General features: G+C 38.7%; 1 protein-coding gene across 4 annotated transcripts in view; it reads right to left on the bottom strand.

Annotated features, from left to right (window-relative positions):
* Positions 1-16,010, bottom strand: part of asap2a (ArfGAP with SH3 domain, ankyrin repeat and PH domain 2a) — a 74,846-nt gene that overhangs the window by 19,453 nt on the left and 39,383 nt on the right. For 2 of the 4 annotated variants that reach the window (XM_067455354.1, XM_067455356.1), the window contains exons 3-12: positions 13,479-13,624; positions 12,976-13,050; positions 6,474-6,523; positions 6,197-6,223; positions 3,899-4,028; positions 3,712-3,797; positions 2,242-2,317; positions 2,039-2,125; positions 1,062-1,165; positions 799-868 (exon numbers count right to left, since the gene is read on the bottom strand). In XM_067455354.1, coding sequence (XP_067311455.1) covers positions 799-868; positions 1,062-1,165; positions 2,039-2,125; positions 2,242-2,317; positions 3,712-3,797; positions 3,899-4,028; positions 6,197-6,223; positions 6,474-6,523; positions 12,976-13,050; positions 13,479-13,624 — 851 coding nt within the window. The remainder of the gene's footprint in view (positions 1-798; positions 869-1,061; positions 1,166-2,038; positions 2,126-2,241; positions 2,318-3,711; positions 3,798-3,898; positions 4,029-6,196; positions 6,224-6,473; positions 6,524-12,975; positions 13,051-13,478; positions 13,625-16,010) is intronic. The other 2 variants (XM_067455355.1, XM_067455357.1) reach the window with 1 other exon arrangement.

The raw sequence follows: 16,010 nt of genomic DNA, 5'->3' as shown, positions 1-16,010 counted from the left end.
GACTAATATAGCAGATAATGGCACCAATGTACCAGATAATGATACCTCTATTAAATGGAAGTTTTTGGGTGATTTCTCGGTAATTATTTCCATTTAACATTATATTGAAAGCAATAATGATTAATATTAAATATATTTATATGAATTTAACTAAATAAAGAGAAATAATAAAATGATTTAACAAAAACAGGAAGAAAGTGTTCCTATTCTACACAACTAAATAGTTTAAGAATTGTATTTTATTATTACTACTGGTTCATTTTTCACTTCAAAGCTTAACATATTTGTTATAGTGCTATCAAATCGACTAATCACGATTACTTGCATCCAAAATAAAAGTTTGCGTTTAACTAATATATTTTTGAGTACTATGTATAATTATGTATATAATAGACACTCAATCATGTATTTATTTAAGAAATGTTTGCATATTTCATATATAAATACATTTGTCTTAAATATATATTCATGCATGTGTGTTTATTTATATATTCATAATAATTATACATAGTACTCAACTTTTATTTTGGATGCGAATAATCGGGATTAAACAATTTGACAATTAAACAATTTTTATTTTTTATTTTTACAGTATTATATTTATTCTCATGTGGACAAAAAAACGAACGATACTTCATTATCTTAGTATCAACAAAATAATATTTTAAGATTCTTTGGCCTATCCCTATTCGAATTGAAAGTTGCACTGTCACTGCTCGACTTGACATTTCAGCTGAAATGTTAGTTAATGTACAAGCATATGAGCACAGAAACCATTCAAATATGAAGATTACGTACCGTCCCGTGCGAGATGGTCAAATAACCGTTCTTCACAGTGCACTTTCTCTTCTGCCACACTTTCCGCAACCTGAGGAAGGAGCCAGGAAACAGTAAACGTCACATCAACATTCAACACTGACTATTTAAGAGTTAAACACACCTCCGCTGGTCTACAAGATAATACAAGATAAATTATGCAGGATGGACTTTAGTTGCTGTAATGAGCGTGCGTTAACTAAATGTATGGCGCGCACTGTTATGTGATACCAAAATATTATTACCCATCACTCTTCTTGTAAAGGTTCCCGCTGCGCTCCGTCCCGTGTTCTTTGTTGCCCTGGGGCTGGTGTAGGCTGTAGGTGGCGCTCTGTCTAACCTGCGAGTCCTGTGAGGAGAAACGGATATATAAATGTATTCTCTGCACACACAGCAGCAGTGAACCACTGGCATGTCAGCAGTCAGAGGAAGTGAAAAGCTGTTGTTGTTTTTTTACGGCAGTGTTGTCACTCCAGTGAGGAAATGGGAGCAGTGGGCTTCAAGCGTCTCCAGGGAGATGAGCACATTTGGAAACGCACTGCGTGGAACACAAGGCTCTGAGCCAGTAATGAGCGCACTGCCATTTTAGAACTAATGTTTTGAGTTGAGCAAAAGCCAAAATGGGCTGTATTCTGACGGTGTGTGGTGTATAAAGCTCGGATGAAACATAGTGCCTTATCATTCAGGGTTGGGTAAAAGACCTCGATGCAGGCTAAATTGTATGAACTGCACTCAGAGCCTTAGATTTTATAAATTCATCTGTATTGTATGTGTTTTTTCTTCAATATTTTGTAAACAAAAGGCAAATATGCAAATATGATCATGTATACCAAGTAGTCACTTACTCTCCTAGACTTCGTTGCCAAAGGACGGTAGCATTAAAGAAGAAAAGAGAGCATTCTTTAGACAGGTTATACATTTTGCACACCAAACTGAAAAAAAAAACCCACTCCTAAATATGGTAGGAATGCACCAAACTCCAAAATTGGGTAATTTCCATAGCCAGGTAGTTTTATGTTATGAATGATAATCTTAAAGGATTAAATCACCCAGTCTCCCTTCATTTACCATATCATCCATTTGTGTTTCAAATGGATGACTTTTTCTAATCCAACCCAAAAGCTTGAAATGGGGAAAAAGTCAATATCATCCAAATTAGACTATTAATAGTGCTGTGGTTTTTCAATTGCTGCAAATTGATTTGATTTGCGAAAGGACTAACCTCCTTCTGCTCCACTTGCAGAGCGGTCTTTAGCACGTCACGTAACTGGGTTAGCTGCCTGCGTTCTTCATCCTGTACCTGTTTGATCTGAAGACAGAAGCAGAAGTGGAAACAGAAGTCAGAAATGAGAATCGATCTTGAAATCAGTGGTGTGGGCCACTTTAGGGCCGGTGTGGCAGTGCTTTAGGTATGAAGAGTCTCACCGAGTGCAAATCTGTGGCGAGTTTTTCTATTGAGGGTTTGAGGTTGTCCACGGCTTTGAGACCATCCTGAAAGAAGCTATTACAGAAGATGCCAGTTCAGTTATTTTCCAAATAATTAAACATATGCTCCATTTCAGTCAAAACTCCATTGACTTTGACAATGTATGGAGAGAGAAAAAAAAACTGATTATTTCAAGACATTCCTCAGAATAATTTTGTTTGTGCTCCACAGAAGAAAGTCATACAGGTTTGGAACCACGTGGATAAATAAATGGGTTTCATTTTTGATTAAACGATCCCTTTAATTGCTTTAAACACCCCTTAAAAATATAATAATCTATTCAGCTTTTTTTGGAGGGGTGCATGTTTTGCACCTTTTAAAGCCTAAAAATGCTGTCTTAGAGCTGGTTCACACGGAATTAGTTTTTTGCAGGTCAGTGGAAGGGAATAAAGCAAGCTCTTGAAACTCCAGACACACCACCTCCCGGGAGTCTCCCGCATTTTAGTGACGCTTCAGACGTCACTCCCACGGATAACTGGCCTAAAGTCTGATGCATATGGCACTTATCTGGAAACACTTTAGGAGTTTCGAAGTTGGCATCTGATTGGTTGAAATTTTACAGGATGTCCACAAGACACGTGTCTTGCGTTCTATAACGGTCCACCTGGAAACAAATGGCTTGATGCCGTCTGTCGCGTTTACAACTGTGACAATGAGCGATTACCAGGATCAACTAAACGCTGGATTTTCAAAAGTATGTGAAGTTCTCTGCTCCATTTTTGCAGTAAACTTGTACAATGCTCTTAAATGAATAATTTATAGATGCGCGCCGGTCTGTTATTGCAGGGATATCAACTTTACATCTTCACACCACCAAACATGATGTGGAACAAAACGAACTGTGATTGGTTGCGTCACGTCAGTAAGACGTCCTCTTGGGCGATCCTTGGCCAGTGAAAACTGCGATAGTCCAATCCTTCTGTGCTCAGTCTGAAGGTCTGGCTACGAGAGACTAGCGGCTCCCTGATTCCCCCAAAATATATACAATAATTTGGAAATGAAGCGTGCGAGAGAAATCCAGTTTCCCTTAAGATGCATTTTCAGTGAGCCGATCACAAGTGGACAGCCACACACTTTCGTTTACACTTGGTGTTGCATTTTAAATGCATTTTCTGTGACCTCTTGCTTAATGTACGAACCCATGTTAGGCAGCTTATGCAATTAATTATAATATGATAAAAATAAGTATAATACATATTTTGGGGAGGGATAGGTATCTGACATGAGATGAACAATTAAACTTGAGTGCCACATTTTTAGAACAAGTTAGGCACGAGAAGAAGATGCAAATGCGTGAGTTAAATATGTCCATCTAGCACGTTTACATAGAAAACCAATGAAAAAACACGCGAACCGGGCCTTATGATGGCCATTGTTTTAGATAAACATTGACAAGTGGCCAGACTTACTTGCACTGAGCGTGAAAGTATTTGATGAGATTCTGGAGCAGGTCGACACCCTTCTTGATCTTGATTTCATTGACTTTGAGGAGGTACTGAAACAAACCAATGGAGCGAGTGAAGCACACACACTGCACAGGAAGCGCCCATGACAGCATCATAACATGATCCTCCAATAAAATGTGTCTCTTCTGACCTCACACATCTGAAGCTGAAAGAAACGGCGCTCCTTTTCCATCTCCTCTGCTATCTCCGCTCCACTGATCTCAGTCCGGATCATTCCATGCTGTCGGGCGTGCTCTTTTTTCTCCTTCTCTATTTTAGAACTGCGTGAAACACACAGACGACCTTAAAAATTCAGACATACAAATACAAACACACGCACAGGAAACACTCATGCAGCAGGGCATTCTTTTCCATATGCTCCAGCGGCATATTGTACCCCACGTTACGGATGCAGCATTTCCTCTGTGGGGAAGGATTCCAGAGAGAGCCTCATGCGTTTGGGTTAGGCCTTTATACGCTCTCAGCTCCAGCGGCCGATCATGAAGCAGGCTGGCCATTTCTGGAACCTCTGCTTTCAGAGTTTGAAGCCTAGCAAGGAGATGGCTGGACACTAGAAGCCATTTCCAGTATAAAACATTTCTAGTCAGTGAAACTAGAAACGGTTAAGGCAAATAAAGATTGTGATAAAATGCTTTAAGCGCTGAATGAAGTAATGTGTTAGCATGAGAAGCTGCCTCTGACAACAATTTGGATTTCTGTATTTTAGTGTTGGGGAGAAGCCAGACTATTAACTTAAGATATTTTTCACCCAAAAATACAAAATATTTTAAGGTGTGTTTACACAACAATGTACTAAACATTTACCTTTTTCAGGTACAGTCTACAACGTTGTAAAAATGATCCCCATTGACACAGAGCTGCAAAAAATACTATATTATGTATGCCAGGCCAGTAGTTGGCAATGTCACTTTGTAAAGAAACACCTGAATGCATGTACGTCACCTTTTCATAGTTTCAAGTTTTTGTAGATTACACAGATACGATAATGGTATAGTTTTCAAAAATGCCATTTTTGGTTTTTGTCTTTGAATCCCGTCTTCAAAAGTGCGCATTTTCAGGCCCCCCCAAAACGCTATTGTGTACATGAACAGCCAAAACGCATACGAAATGTTCACTTTTTAGTTAAAAACAGTGTCATGTAAACGGCCTCTTAGTGTTTAAAGGGATTGTTCAGCCAAACAAAATATTACTTACCCTCATGTCCTTCAAAAACTCTACATTTCTGTCCTTTCCCGAGCACAAAAAAAAATGCTGTTTAGTTTTTTGCTTTGTTTAGTACAATGAAAACCAATTGGGTTCAATGTTATTTGGTTCCCAATGTGCTTCAAAATATCTTCTTGTGTATTCCACAGAAGAAAGTTATACAGCTTTGTTAGGACATGAAAGTGAGGAAATTATGAGAATTTAATTAGAGAACTACTCCTTTAACTAAACTTTTTTAATAATGTTACAGAAGATAAATCTATCTATGATAAAAACAGAAAACTGAATGTGGGATTTAAGGAAATTCTTCTAATATATATATATATATTTTTTTAATTTGGTTATATTAATTATGTATTGCCTAGTGTAAAATTCTTTCTATTTCTACTTCTTGTAGAATTGTATATAACACACTATAACTTTCTATCCAAAAAAGGCATATAAAGTTAAAAATATTACTTAAAAGCTGAGAAGCTAACGTTTTTCATATAGCTTCCCCGACAAGAATTACTTTAGGTAGTGCATCTGTACATCTGACAGATGGAAGAAATGAGTCTGAACAGACTTCCTCATGCCAGCACATCCCTTCCACAGGTGATTGTAAAGAACAGTCCACCATTTTTAGTGAAAACAAATCATGTTCAAAATCAAACCAGTTAAAAACAAAATAACAAAATGGTGGAGTGTTGCTTTTATCTTTGGGAGAAAGAAACACACGCAAACAAAGTAAATGTGAATCGTGATTTGATGTTTCCTGCTGTTCACCTGCTCTTTCGAGGCACATTATTTTTAGTTTTCAGACTCTGATTATTACACAAACACAGCGAGATCTTAAGCATACTCATCAGCAGGATATTTGCACTAATGAAGCTTGCTGCGCAAACAGCAAATTTGCGAGAAAGCCGGAAGCTTTGCACAGACACAGAGATTGAAGAGAACTCAAACTGTAGCGGTGGTGACGATGAAAACCAGTTTAATGGAGTTAGAGCCAGTGTCACGTTAGAGGGCGGTTTCGTTTCTTTCTGTCTGGAAACATGAAGGTATCGGTCACAATCAAACACCCGAGATTATTTCCAGTGATGGGCAGGTGAAACATGTATTTGACTGAGCAAAACTGACGATGATGGAAAACAGCAATGCTATAAAAAGACAGGATCGTAAAAAGCACCTGCATTTAAAAGGTAAATCAATTAGCCAAATGATGTGTCATAAGAAAATATATTACCCTTTAAGTAAAGAATGTCCCTTGCAGCTTGGAAATATATAAGAAGTGCTATATAAATGACATTTATTGTTGCATGCAGAACAATCAGTGTGATAGCATAGGATAGGAGAACAGGAAGTGAGGTGGTAACAATGACAGCTCATTATCCAGAGTGCTGATCCCTCATTTGACCCTCTGGAAACAACTTCAATTTAATTCATTTTCAGACTAAGATATAAACATAGCCAAACATGCAAAAAAGAAATGAACGGTTTTAGATTCTTTGAAAATGTCTTACACTTTAGTCTCATAGTCTTTCCAGGCTTTATCAAAGGGCTTCTTGAGATCCTGCGAGCGAGAGAGCGAGAGAGAGAGAGAGGGGATATTCATTAGACAGAAGCATGACTCAAGTTTCATTTTGACTTCCTCAGTGTAACCCAAATAAATAAGGAAAAACAGACCGGAGTAAAAATGCCATCTCCCAGGGCTAGACGTTTGCGTATCAGCATAACGTCTAGACTAGGTTAGAATTGCCTGCAAAATTGCCTTCGGCATTGTCATACAAATCAATGTTGTTTCATTGTTTGTGTGTTGATTGCATTAAGGAACATTAACACAAATGATAAAGATTGTTTAAATTGGATGCATCACCCAGCCAATCAGATTGGAGTTTGTTTTGCACAAAATGGCAATGCCATTTAAGGCTAAGAGTGGCATAAAAGCAACATTTTGCTGCCAAACTCAGTGCACGTCATCCCACATGATGTCATGCTCATAAAGAAAGTACCTGATGTAATGCCAGTGGTTGCTTTTTGTAATGACATCATCTGAAAGCTTTAGGGAAATTCGCTGCTTGTACAAACAGAGCATTATCCAGCAGCTCTACCGAGGGTTTACACTAATAACAGAAGGCTGTGTTTGTAGAGAGACTTCCTAAGAGTCCAATACACTCCGCTAATATGCTTTCATAACAGATGTTACACGCAGCTTGAGTTGTGCGGAAAACAGTATCATCTGTGCCAGCAAAATGGCTTAGTAAGAGGATTCTGACAAGGAATATGAGGCCTATATATTGTTAGAGGTTTCACACCTATATATACACGGCCTAGTGGCCAATCTACACTGATTTCACATTCCATAAGTAAGAGCAGAGTGTGAAGGTTGAATATGCAGAGCAATAGCACAGCTGTAAATAAAATATTGCAATCCACACAACATAATGTGAGACTGAGTACAAAAGAGGACAAATTATTGGTGTGTGTGTGTTTTGCTGGCTCATCAGTGAACAGGGCAGCAAGTCTTAAATAATGAGACTTGTATCAAGCTATGAATCCAGAGTAACGCCTGTTTCACACCGCAAGCGTGAGCAGCGCGTGAGCAGCACTTCAGCGTAACTACACCGTGACTGCAGCTGCAGAAGCGCGAGAGTATTCACACTGGAAGCGTTGGTGCAGCGTCACAGCAGCGGCTCCCACAATGATAGAGCCTATACCTGTCTGAGTATTAAATACTAAACTAAAATAAATTATTATATTTTCTGCCTAGTTTACTTTACTTTTTATAATACTTTCACCCGAACTGAATAATTAAAACAAGTTTAAATGGGTAAATCTTCTACAGATGATTGTTATTCTTCGTTTTCTTTAATGACATACTCCAGTTATTGTTAAAACACCACATGTGCTTCTTGTGTGCATTTTGAGCGCTTTTGTGATATTTACTTTGTCCATCAAAAGTGTACTTTCGCTTTACACCGTGACTGCCGCTGCAGACCGATCCTACCTGTCTGAATATTAAATACTAAACTAAACGAAAGTTTGTTATATTTTCTGGCTAGTTTACTTTATTTTTTATAATCATAACCATACTTTCACCCAAACTGAATAATCAAAACAAGTTTAAATTGCAAAAATCTTCCACAGATATTTTTTAGTCTTCGTTTTCTTCTCTGATATACTCCAGTTATTGTTCAAATACACTACACGTGCTTCCTGTGTGCATTTTAGGCACTTTTTGTGTGAAATCACATTTATTTTGTCCTTTCAAAGTGTGCTTTTACTTTAATTGAGCGTCAGGAGCGTCAGCAGCGCAGCAAAAATAGGCTTGCAGCCGAAACCCCCGCTTCACTGCTGCTCACGCGACGCTCCTGCTCGACGCTCACGTGCTGCTCCTGCTCCCGGTGTGAATGCACTCATTGATTAACATGGGCGCCGAAAAAAATACGCGCTGCTCACGCGCCGCTCACGCTTGCGGTGTGAAACGGCCGTAATGTTGGCATACCACCACTTTGGATGAACCACATCCAACAGGAGTAACTGTCGACGCAAAAGGAAGCTGTCTGGAAGGGTTGTCCATGTACCAACCAGGGGCCGTATTCACAAAACATCTTAAGGCTTGAGGAGAAACTCTTAAAAATATTGTTCAGTCAGTCCTATTTTAGGACTCCCAAAATTTTGCTCTAAGAGCATTTAGCACTAAAACTAGCTCTTAAATCCATTAAAAGCTAGGAGTAGTCAAGAGAACTCCCAAGTCACTAAGACCAAATCACAAACAATCGTAATGGCTGTTGCCGCAATCACAACCAAAGACTCTAATATGCAACATTAAAGGGCTACTTCAGCGATTAGCATATGGCCTTGTATCAGTAGAAACCCTGGAGTATATTCAAATAATTGTGCTTGTCAGATAATGTCAGATTACCTGTGGCAGTTGTTTTTACGAGTCCATACTGACAAATGATCGAATAGAGTAAAAAAAAATACAAAAAAACAACATATTAGGCGCACTGTCCGAGGGGATCAAGGGCTCCGAGCTTGGAATTAAGTCCAAACCTATAGTTCTGGCCCGAATTGCTGACCGAGGTTGAGGAGAGCGGAGGGATGCAGAAAACTGTCGAGGTAACTAGGCGAGTCGGCTCTCGGCTGTGTATACCTCCTCTCGCGCAGATTAGATAGACCATTTAAACATGCCCCTCACAAACTTTAAAAAACATAATCTCTCAAGATGCAGACATGTAAGACGCTGACAATTAGCTGAACATATACTAGTTTAATTGGAGACACCTAACCTACTTTTTTAAATCTTCATTCGAATATGGCAACATGAAACCTCATTCAACACAATATTTCTATAATTAAATCACTGACAGAGAACGCTCCCCTATCAGCCAATCACTGTGGTCATAGTTAGTAAGCGCGTTGACATTATCCATAGCAACGAGGTCAACCTCGCCCTTACTCTTAGCTTAAGACTTCTCTATATTCCTTAGTAAAAGTGGTAAGATAAAATGTTTTGTGAATACAGCCCCTAAACTGTATAAAAAAAACTTGGAACCACAGCTGCCCAACACACTGCAGAATTAAATGCGCACCTTGACTCTCCTGTTTCCACCAAAACTGTTTATCGGGAGTCAATAGTCATGGTTGGGCTGATATAGCCAAACCTTCGGTCACTTGTACCAATGTCAGAAAAATTTCAATAGCACCTACAGTGCAAATCTGGGTCCGTGGACAATGTGAAACGTAAATGTATTGTTCTCTGATGAGTCCACCTTCACTGTCTTTCCCACATCTGTGGGAATTATGGCGTGGAGAAGCCCCAAAGAATACAGTGACTGTTGCACGCCCAGAGTGAAGCACAGGAGTGGATCAGTGATGGTTTGGGCTTGGGTTTATCATGGCAATCCCTACGGTGCTAAATGCCACTTTGGGTCATTTTGGCGGAGCAAGTCAGAAAACATTTTCCTCCACCAGCATCACATGGGCATTGTTCTGAAAGAGGAATGGCTCAAAATATGTAATTAATGTCACACATTTTGTGTGATTCGTTTGTCAATCATTAGCACTAATTAGCACTTATATATAATGTTAATGTAACTATGACTATAAAATAAATAATTGAAAATGAAAACGCGCCATAAAAGATTTATGCACTACATTTCGTATTTATGATCTTATAATTTGAGAATTTATAAAAATGCTCTTACATTTTTACAAAACAGCAAGAATTAAATTAGCATACTTTAATGTAGTATTAAAGTATATTAAGACTGCAGACTTGTATTGTGTCTGAACAGTATTTACTTAATATTATTAAGTATATTATTTACTTTAATTTTATTTTTATATTTTTTAATATAAAAAAATATTCATTATTTACTTAATATTATTAAGTAAATAATGTTCAGACACAATACAAGTCTGCAGGTACATGTCAGCCAAACAAGTGCAACAGATAAAATAGGATCATTTGGATCATTCATCCTTACCAACACTTTACAATTTGTGCTTTTGTAATTTTGGTTATTCAAACTCATTTCTCAATTTTGTTATTTTGGAAATATTATATTTTGAACTTTGGCACACAATAACAGCACACGTTATATAGACTTATATAGGAGCAGCATGGAGCAAGATGTGAAATAAGTGATTAATAAAATAAATAAAATAAAAAAATCGACAGATCGAGCAATTACCAAAATTGTGTTGAGATGCAGGTCTAGTCTGCTACTGTTTTTAAGAGCATTCTTGAGGTTTGAATTAGAAAGATCTTCGTGGCTCATTACAGGAAAGATCTCAAATCACCAAAAGGGCCACTTCAGGATTCAGAGAATGATCGTTCAGCAATTCAGCCAATTAACTCATTAACAACGCCAGTGGCATTAAACGCCATTTCAAGCTACTTGATAGTTTGATTGAACTATAAATCACCATTCCTCACCACACAGCACTAGGGTACATATCTCTAACAAGCTGAGTCACAATGCCATCACCTGGACTTTGAGACCACAACATCTATCAGCCCGAGGGGCCAAAAAAAAAAAAAGCTTGAGTGGGTGGGTTTTCACAGCTCAGCGGGCTTCATCGCTGACATCACTCCCTCTGAGGCTGACAAAACTGTCTACTCCAGCAAAGTCAGTGGGACTGTCTGAACAGAGGATGTGTCGTTCACAAACACACACACACACACACACACTCTAAGACAATAGATGCAGCTGAGGAACAGACAGCACCATCATCAAGTTGAGAGGTTTTGGCATGATGTCAGCCCGTCTGTTTTACGAGGATTGCATTTCCGCTTCTCTCAGCAATTCCAAAAACATGCAACTCAGGGTCAGGAACAGGGGACATTGGGGGTCAAGCTTTCTGACATATTACAAACCATAACCATTTACATTAAGGTTGAATTCATTAACATTGTGTATCATGAACTAACAGTCAACATTTTGTACAGCATTTACACATATTTAACAGACTGTGGATCCAACTACAGGTAACAGATGACCTCGTAATGACACCAAAGACACTTCATTTCAAAGATCCATTTGCTGATGGGTTAATGAGGCACAGATTCAGGTTAATGACTGGAATGATGGCCCAAGACAAGGCCTGTGATCTTCACCCATTAACGGCAGTCCCCTACTGTGCTCAGAATCGAGCACAATGCAAATGCTGACAGTTCTGAGACCGTTAGCACTCCATAACTGCAGGTTAAACGAGGCAGCCGCCGGTGTCCTCCCAATCACCTCTACAGGAAACTGACACAAAGCAGGAATTACATCTTCATCGGGGATGGATTTATATGAGAATCTGATGCTTTGGCATGGGCTGAGGTCAGACTAGTTACTTATTTTACCCAATCATTTTAAAACAGTCAGTTTTAAATACAAACTCCCTTTAGCAAAAGAAGAAGAAAAAAAAGTAAACCAATTTCGAGGTTAAAAATGGATCGTTTTTGATAAAGGCCGTTTGTATTAGTCCTCGGACATTTGCTTGGGGCGGTACTTCCGCCTACGTCTAGTGTGAAGTTTTCGACGTGATTGCGCAATCCTTGGCACGTAGCAGTGCAGCACAAGATGGGCAATTTAGGTTAAAAGGTATATTAATTTTAAAGATTTTTGAAAATGACAGATCGTTTATGATTGGGAGTTTTCCTCAAAACATGTTTTATTTCTTTTTGATTGAAGAAAGAAAGATATGAACATTTTGGATGTGATGGGGTGAGTAAAATATCTGAATTTTTATTTTATTTAGTAGCGAACTAATCCTTTAACTGTCCTTTCTTTTTTAACTCCAGGTTTAAGGAATCACATCAACTAAGCAGAATGTCTTTTTCAACACCAGCACACAGAGAGAGGGATAGAGAGAGAGAGGGATAGAGAGAGAGAGGGAGGGAGAGAGGTCTCCAGGGAAACAAGACAGGGAGCTGAGTGAAGCGCCTCATTAGGAGTAAATCACATCAGATTCATCCCAAGAGCTAACAAGACAGAGTCACATGGTGCAGAGAAGGTCATGAGGTCACAGTGGACATTAATGAACTGAGGCGGTCTAAAACGACATTCTGAGAATCAGTTCAATAGAGCTACCAGCTGTTTTACACTCAAGTGTGTGTTAATGTGAGCATAAACGGACAGTACTCTAAGACTGGTACTAGACTTTCTGTCAGACATATTCACCAAATGCATTATATTATGTTTAAAAAGTGGCATTGCTAATGAAATGTCCACAAAAAAAAAAAAACTATGCAGACTTCCAATGACTGAGTTGACAATTTCTGACAAAACATAACAAATCATAATGTCTAAGTAACTTTTTGTGCATTTTGTGTGAATTCTTGCAAAAAGTAATGTGATTACACAAGAAACTCAAGACCTGCGTGCCAAGGAATATTACTCATCCATTGTGTATTGGCTGACTAGCATGTGCCTGAAACACCTTGAGACAAGCACTGATCAATATGCTGCTGATAAACTGCCAAAAAGCAGAGAGAAGGCATTTATAGGCTTAAAGTAATGAACTTACCCCTTTAACCCCTTTCAGATCTCCTTTCAGCAGACTGTCCAATGGGAAGGTAATGATGTTATTCATGTTCTGAAACTAGAGAGTAAAAGTACAGCGTTAAACAAATGTTTGTCTTCCCAGCTGTGTAATTGTCTTTCTTATTACTGCAATCAGAGATAAACACACAAGACGGAGAGGAAACAAAACAGCCAATGGCAGCGGGAAAAAATAGACGTTTTAAGTATTCATACAAACATGACATTAGGGGAATTATTCATTAGGTTTGCAAAAAAAAACAAGAAAATATTTCAAATCATAAATGTTGAATGGTAAGCTTATTTGAAGTAAAAACGCCAGTAATTGCTTAAACACATTCATGAAAGTTGATCCACCCTGTAGACCAATGACTCAAGATCAGCTTTTGAGCCCTGAGGTCCAAGCACATTAACAAGTGGAAGGTAAGACGCTTAAAATCCCATTTGCTCTACATAAAAATCACATAAACGCAAAATAATTATCCTCACCAGGTTCTTGAACAGGGCTGTGAGCTCCTTGGTGAAGACGGAGAACTTCAGGAATGCTGATCCCAGGTCAGGATCATCTCTGTACACACAGTTCTCTCCGAACTTCTCCAGAGCTTGAGTGTACTGCTCCTCGTTCTCCACATGAGCTACAAACAGAAAGTCAATTTAGTCTACATCAAAACTTAAAGGGGTACTTCAGCGCTGGGAAGATGAATCTGTATTTAAACTGGGTCATCAATGTAGTAGAAATGTGAAATTATTTTTGTATTTGGTGCCTTCTAGACTGAGAAAAGACAGAAAATGTATTTTTGTCTCATGGGGATGAAAGACTACAATTCCCAGAATGCTTCGCTGCCCTGTGAGGCCATTCCCAAAGCCACCTGTACTGTGGCTGAGTTGAAGACACTACAATTAAAACCTGAACGTGTCTGTTAAATATAATGAGTGAGTCACCGCGCGAGTATCACAGCACTGAGCACTAACTGCAGGAGTGAGAGAAATGAGCTCGTGATGAGAGCTGAGGTAATCGCGACTACACTCGCGGCATACATTCACAACGCGAGTTCAGTCTGGCGCTTTTCAGTTCATGCCTTTGCAAGCTTAACTTTCATAGAAATTAATTTGAGAAGTTAAAACACTTACATTGCTTAGCACAGCTCCATTTAAATGAGTGCCTGTAGCTGAGCTGAGCTCTGAGTGTAATCTCCCATCCCCCATGCGCGAGTTCAAAACATGCGGAAATGGCTCCTTCTGCTGGCTGTAGTCTTTAGCCTTATTCCAAACATTCCTCCTATGATGCAAATATCGTCAATTTGCATCATAGGAGGAATTTTTCCAGAAATAAAATGCATAAATCTCTTGTCTCAGGGGGATATGAGGGGGGAAAGCACAATCATTTAAATATACTCCAGGGTTTCTACTGATACAAAGCCATATGCTAATCGCTGAAGTAACCCTTTAATGAAATTAGCCACATTTTAAAGCACTTATGGATTAAGTCAAAAATGGCCACTATGTAGACTTAAGAGTGGAATAAAGAAAGAGAACAAGTTTATTAAAGGGATAGTTAAGCCCAAAATTATCATTTAAAATTAATACGCATCCTCATGCCATTTCAAACCTGTACGATATTCATTTTCAGAAAACAAATAAAGAATGTTTTTATGAAATCTGAGAGCCTTCTGTCCCTCTATTTCTATCCAACTACCACTTTGACTCTTCAAAAAGTTCATAAAGAGATCATAAAACTAATCCATATGAACATGCTGCATAACATACAAGAATGAACCTCATTGGTTCTTGCGAAAGCTCAAACGTACTGTGTAACACGCGAGAGTAAACTTCATTGGTTCTCACACATCAAGCGAACATGCTTGAGCTTTCGTTTACCACAACTGATGTGTGAGTCGAAGGATTGTGTGAATAAAAGGCTAAATTCAATCTGTTCATCATATAAAGCAATCAAGACTCTTAAAAAAAAAATGACCAAAACAATCATATAGATTAGCTAATGACATAATGATATCTTTATGAAATTTTTGAAGTGGTAGTTGTTTGGACTGTCAATGGGGGGACAAGCTTTGTCAAAAAGATTTTCCTGTATGTTCCAAAGATGAACGGAAGTCTTATGTGTTTGGAACGACATGAGGGCGAGTAATTAATAACAGAATTTTCCGTGTCGGGTGAACTATCCCTTTAAGCGCTACACACACATTAGCCTGACATTCTCTGTAGTCGCAGTATCATGTGTTTTTCTTCCCACGTATTTTTCTTTCCTACTGTTGCTTTCTTTCCTCCAGATTGTGTCATCTTGCATTCCAACATTATCAGTTACAGTCTACCTAATCACATCTACTTTGTGCAACCACGGACACACAATATAGTCTATTTATTGTTTTAAGGAATCTTTTCCACACTCCGTTCATTGTTATTGTATGGCAGGACAAAACGACCCTGATAGAGCCTGATGGAAACTTAAACAAATACAAAAACCTAGAACTTCCTCTTAATTCCATCAAACTCCCAGGTGTCGTCCTCTCAAGGGGCAAAGTATATACGATGGAAAACAAGCAAGCATGTAATTCACTCGTGCAGTGATGTTGCAAACTCCCCATAGTTTGTCTACAGGGAAAATGTGTAATTTGCAAGTACAGACATGTCATAAAATGTCAGGATACTAGTCAGTGTGCAAGCCTGTTTGTAATCAGCACCTGGAGGTTTTGTGAGACTCCCTCGTGGTGACCGTCTTCCAACAACTAGTTAAAATGATCTAGCGCAATTTCCTCAAAGATCGCCGCCAAGAATAGCCACAAAGTATTATTATATAATCAATGCCTTCTTATGAATAATTCACTCATAACTAATTTGTTTTAGTGCAGCTTGTGATAGTTAGCTTTCTCTTTAAGTCACCTATTGTATCTCGATAGGAAGGACACAATGGGACAGGAAGAGAAGCAGTGGTATGCGATCACTCTAAAGCTGGTCCAGAACTGGGGCCATGTGGCAACAACACAGCACAAAAACAAACGGAAG

The sequence above is a fragment of the Pseudorasbora parva genome, chromosome 10 (assembly GCF_024679245.1).
Source record: "Pseudorasbora parva isolate DD20220531a chromosome 10, ASM2467924v1, whole genome shotgun sequence".
Classification (NCBI taxonomy): Eukaryota; Metazoa; Chordata; class Actinopteri; order Cypriniformes; family Gobionidae; genus Pseudorasbora; species Pseudorasbora parva.
The sequence above is the reverse complement of the archived record's forward strand: the minus strand, read 5'-3'. Positions and strand labels throughout refer to the sequence as shown.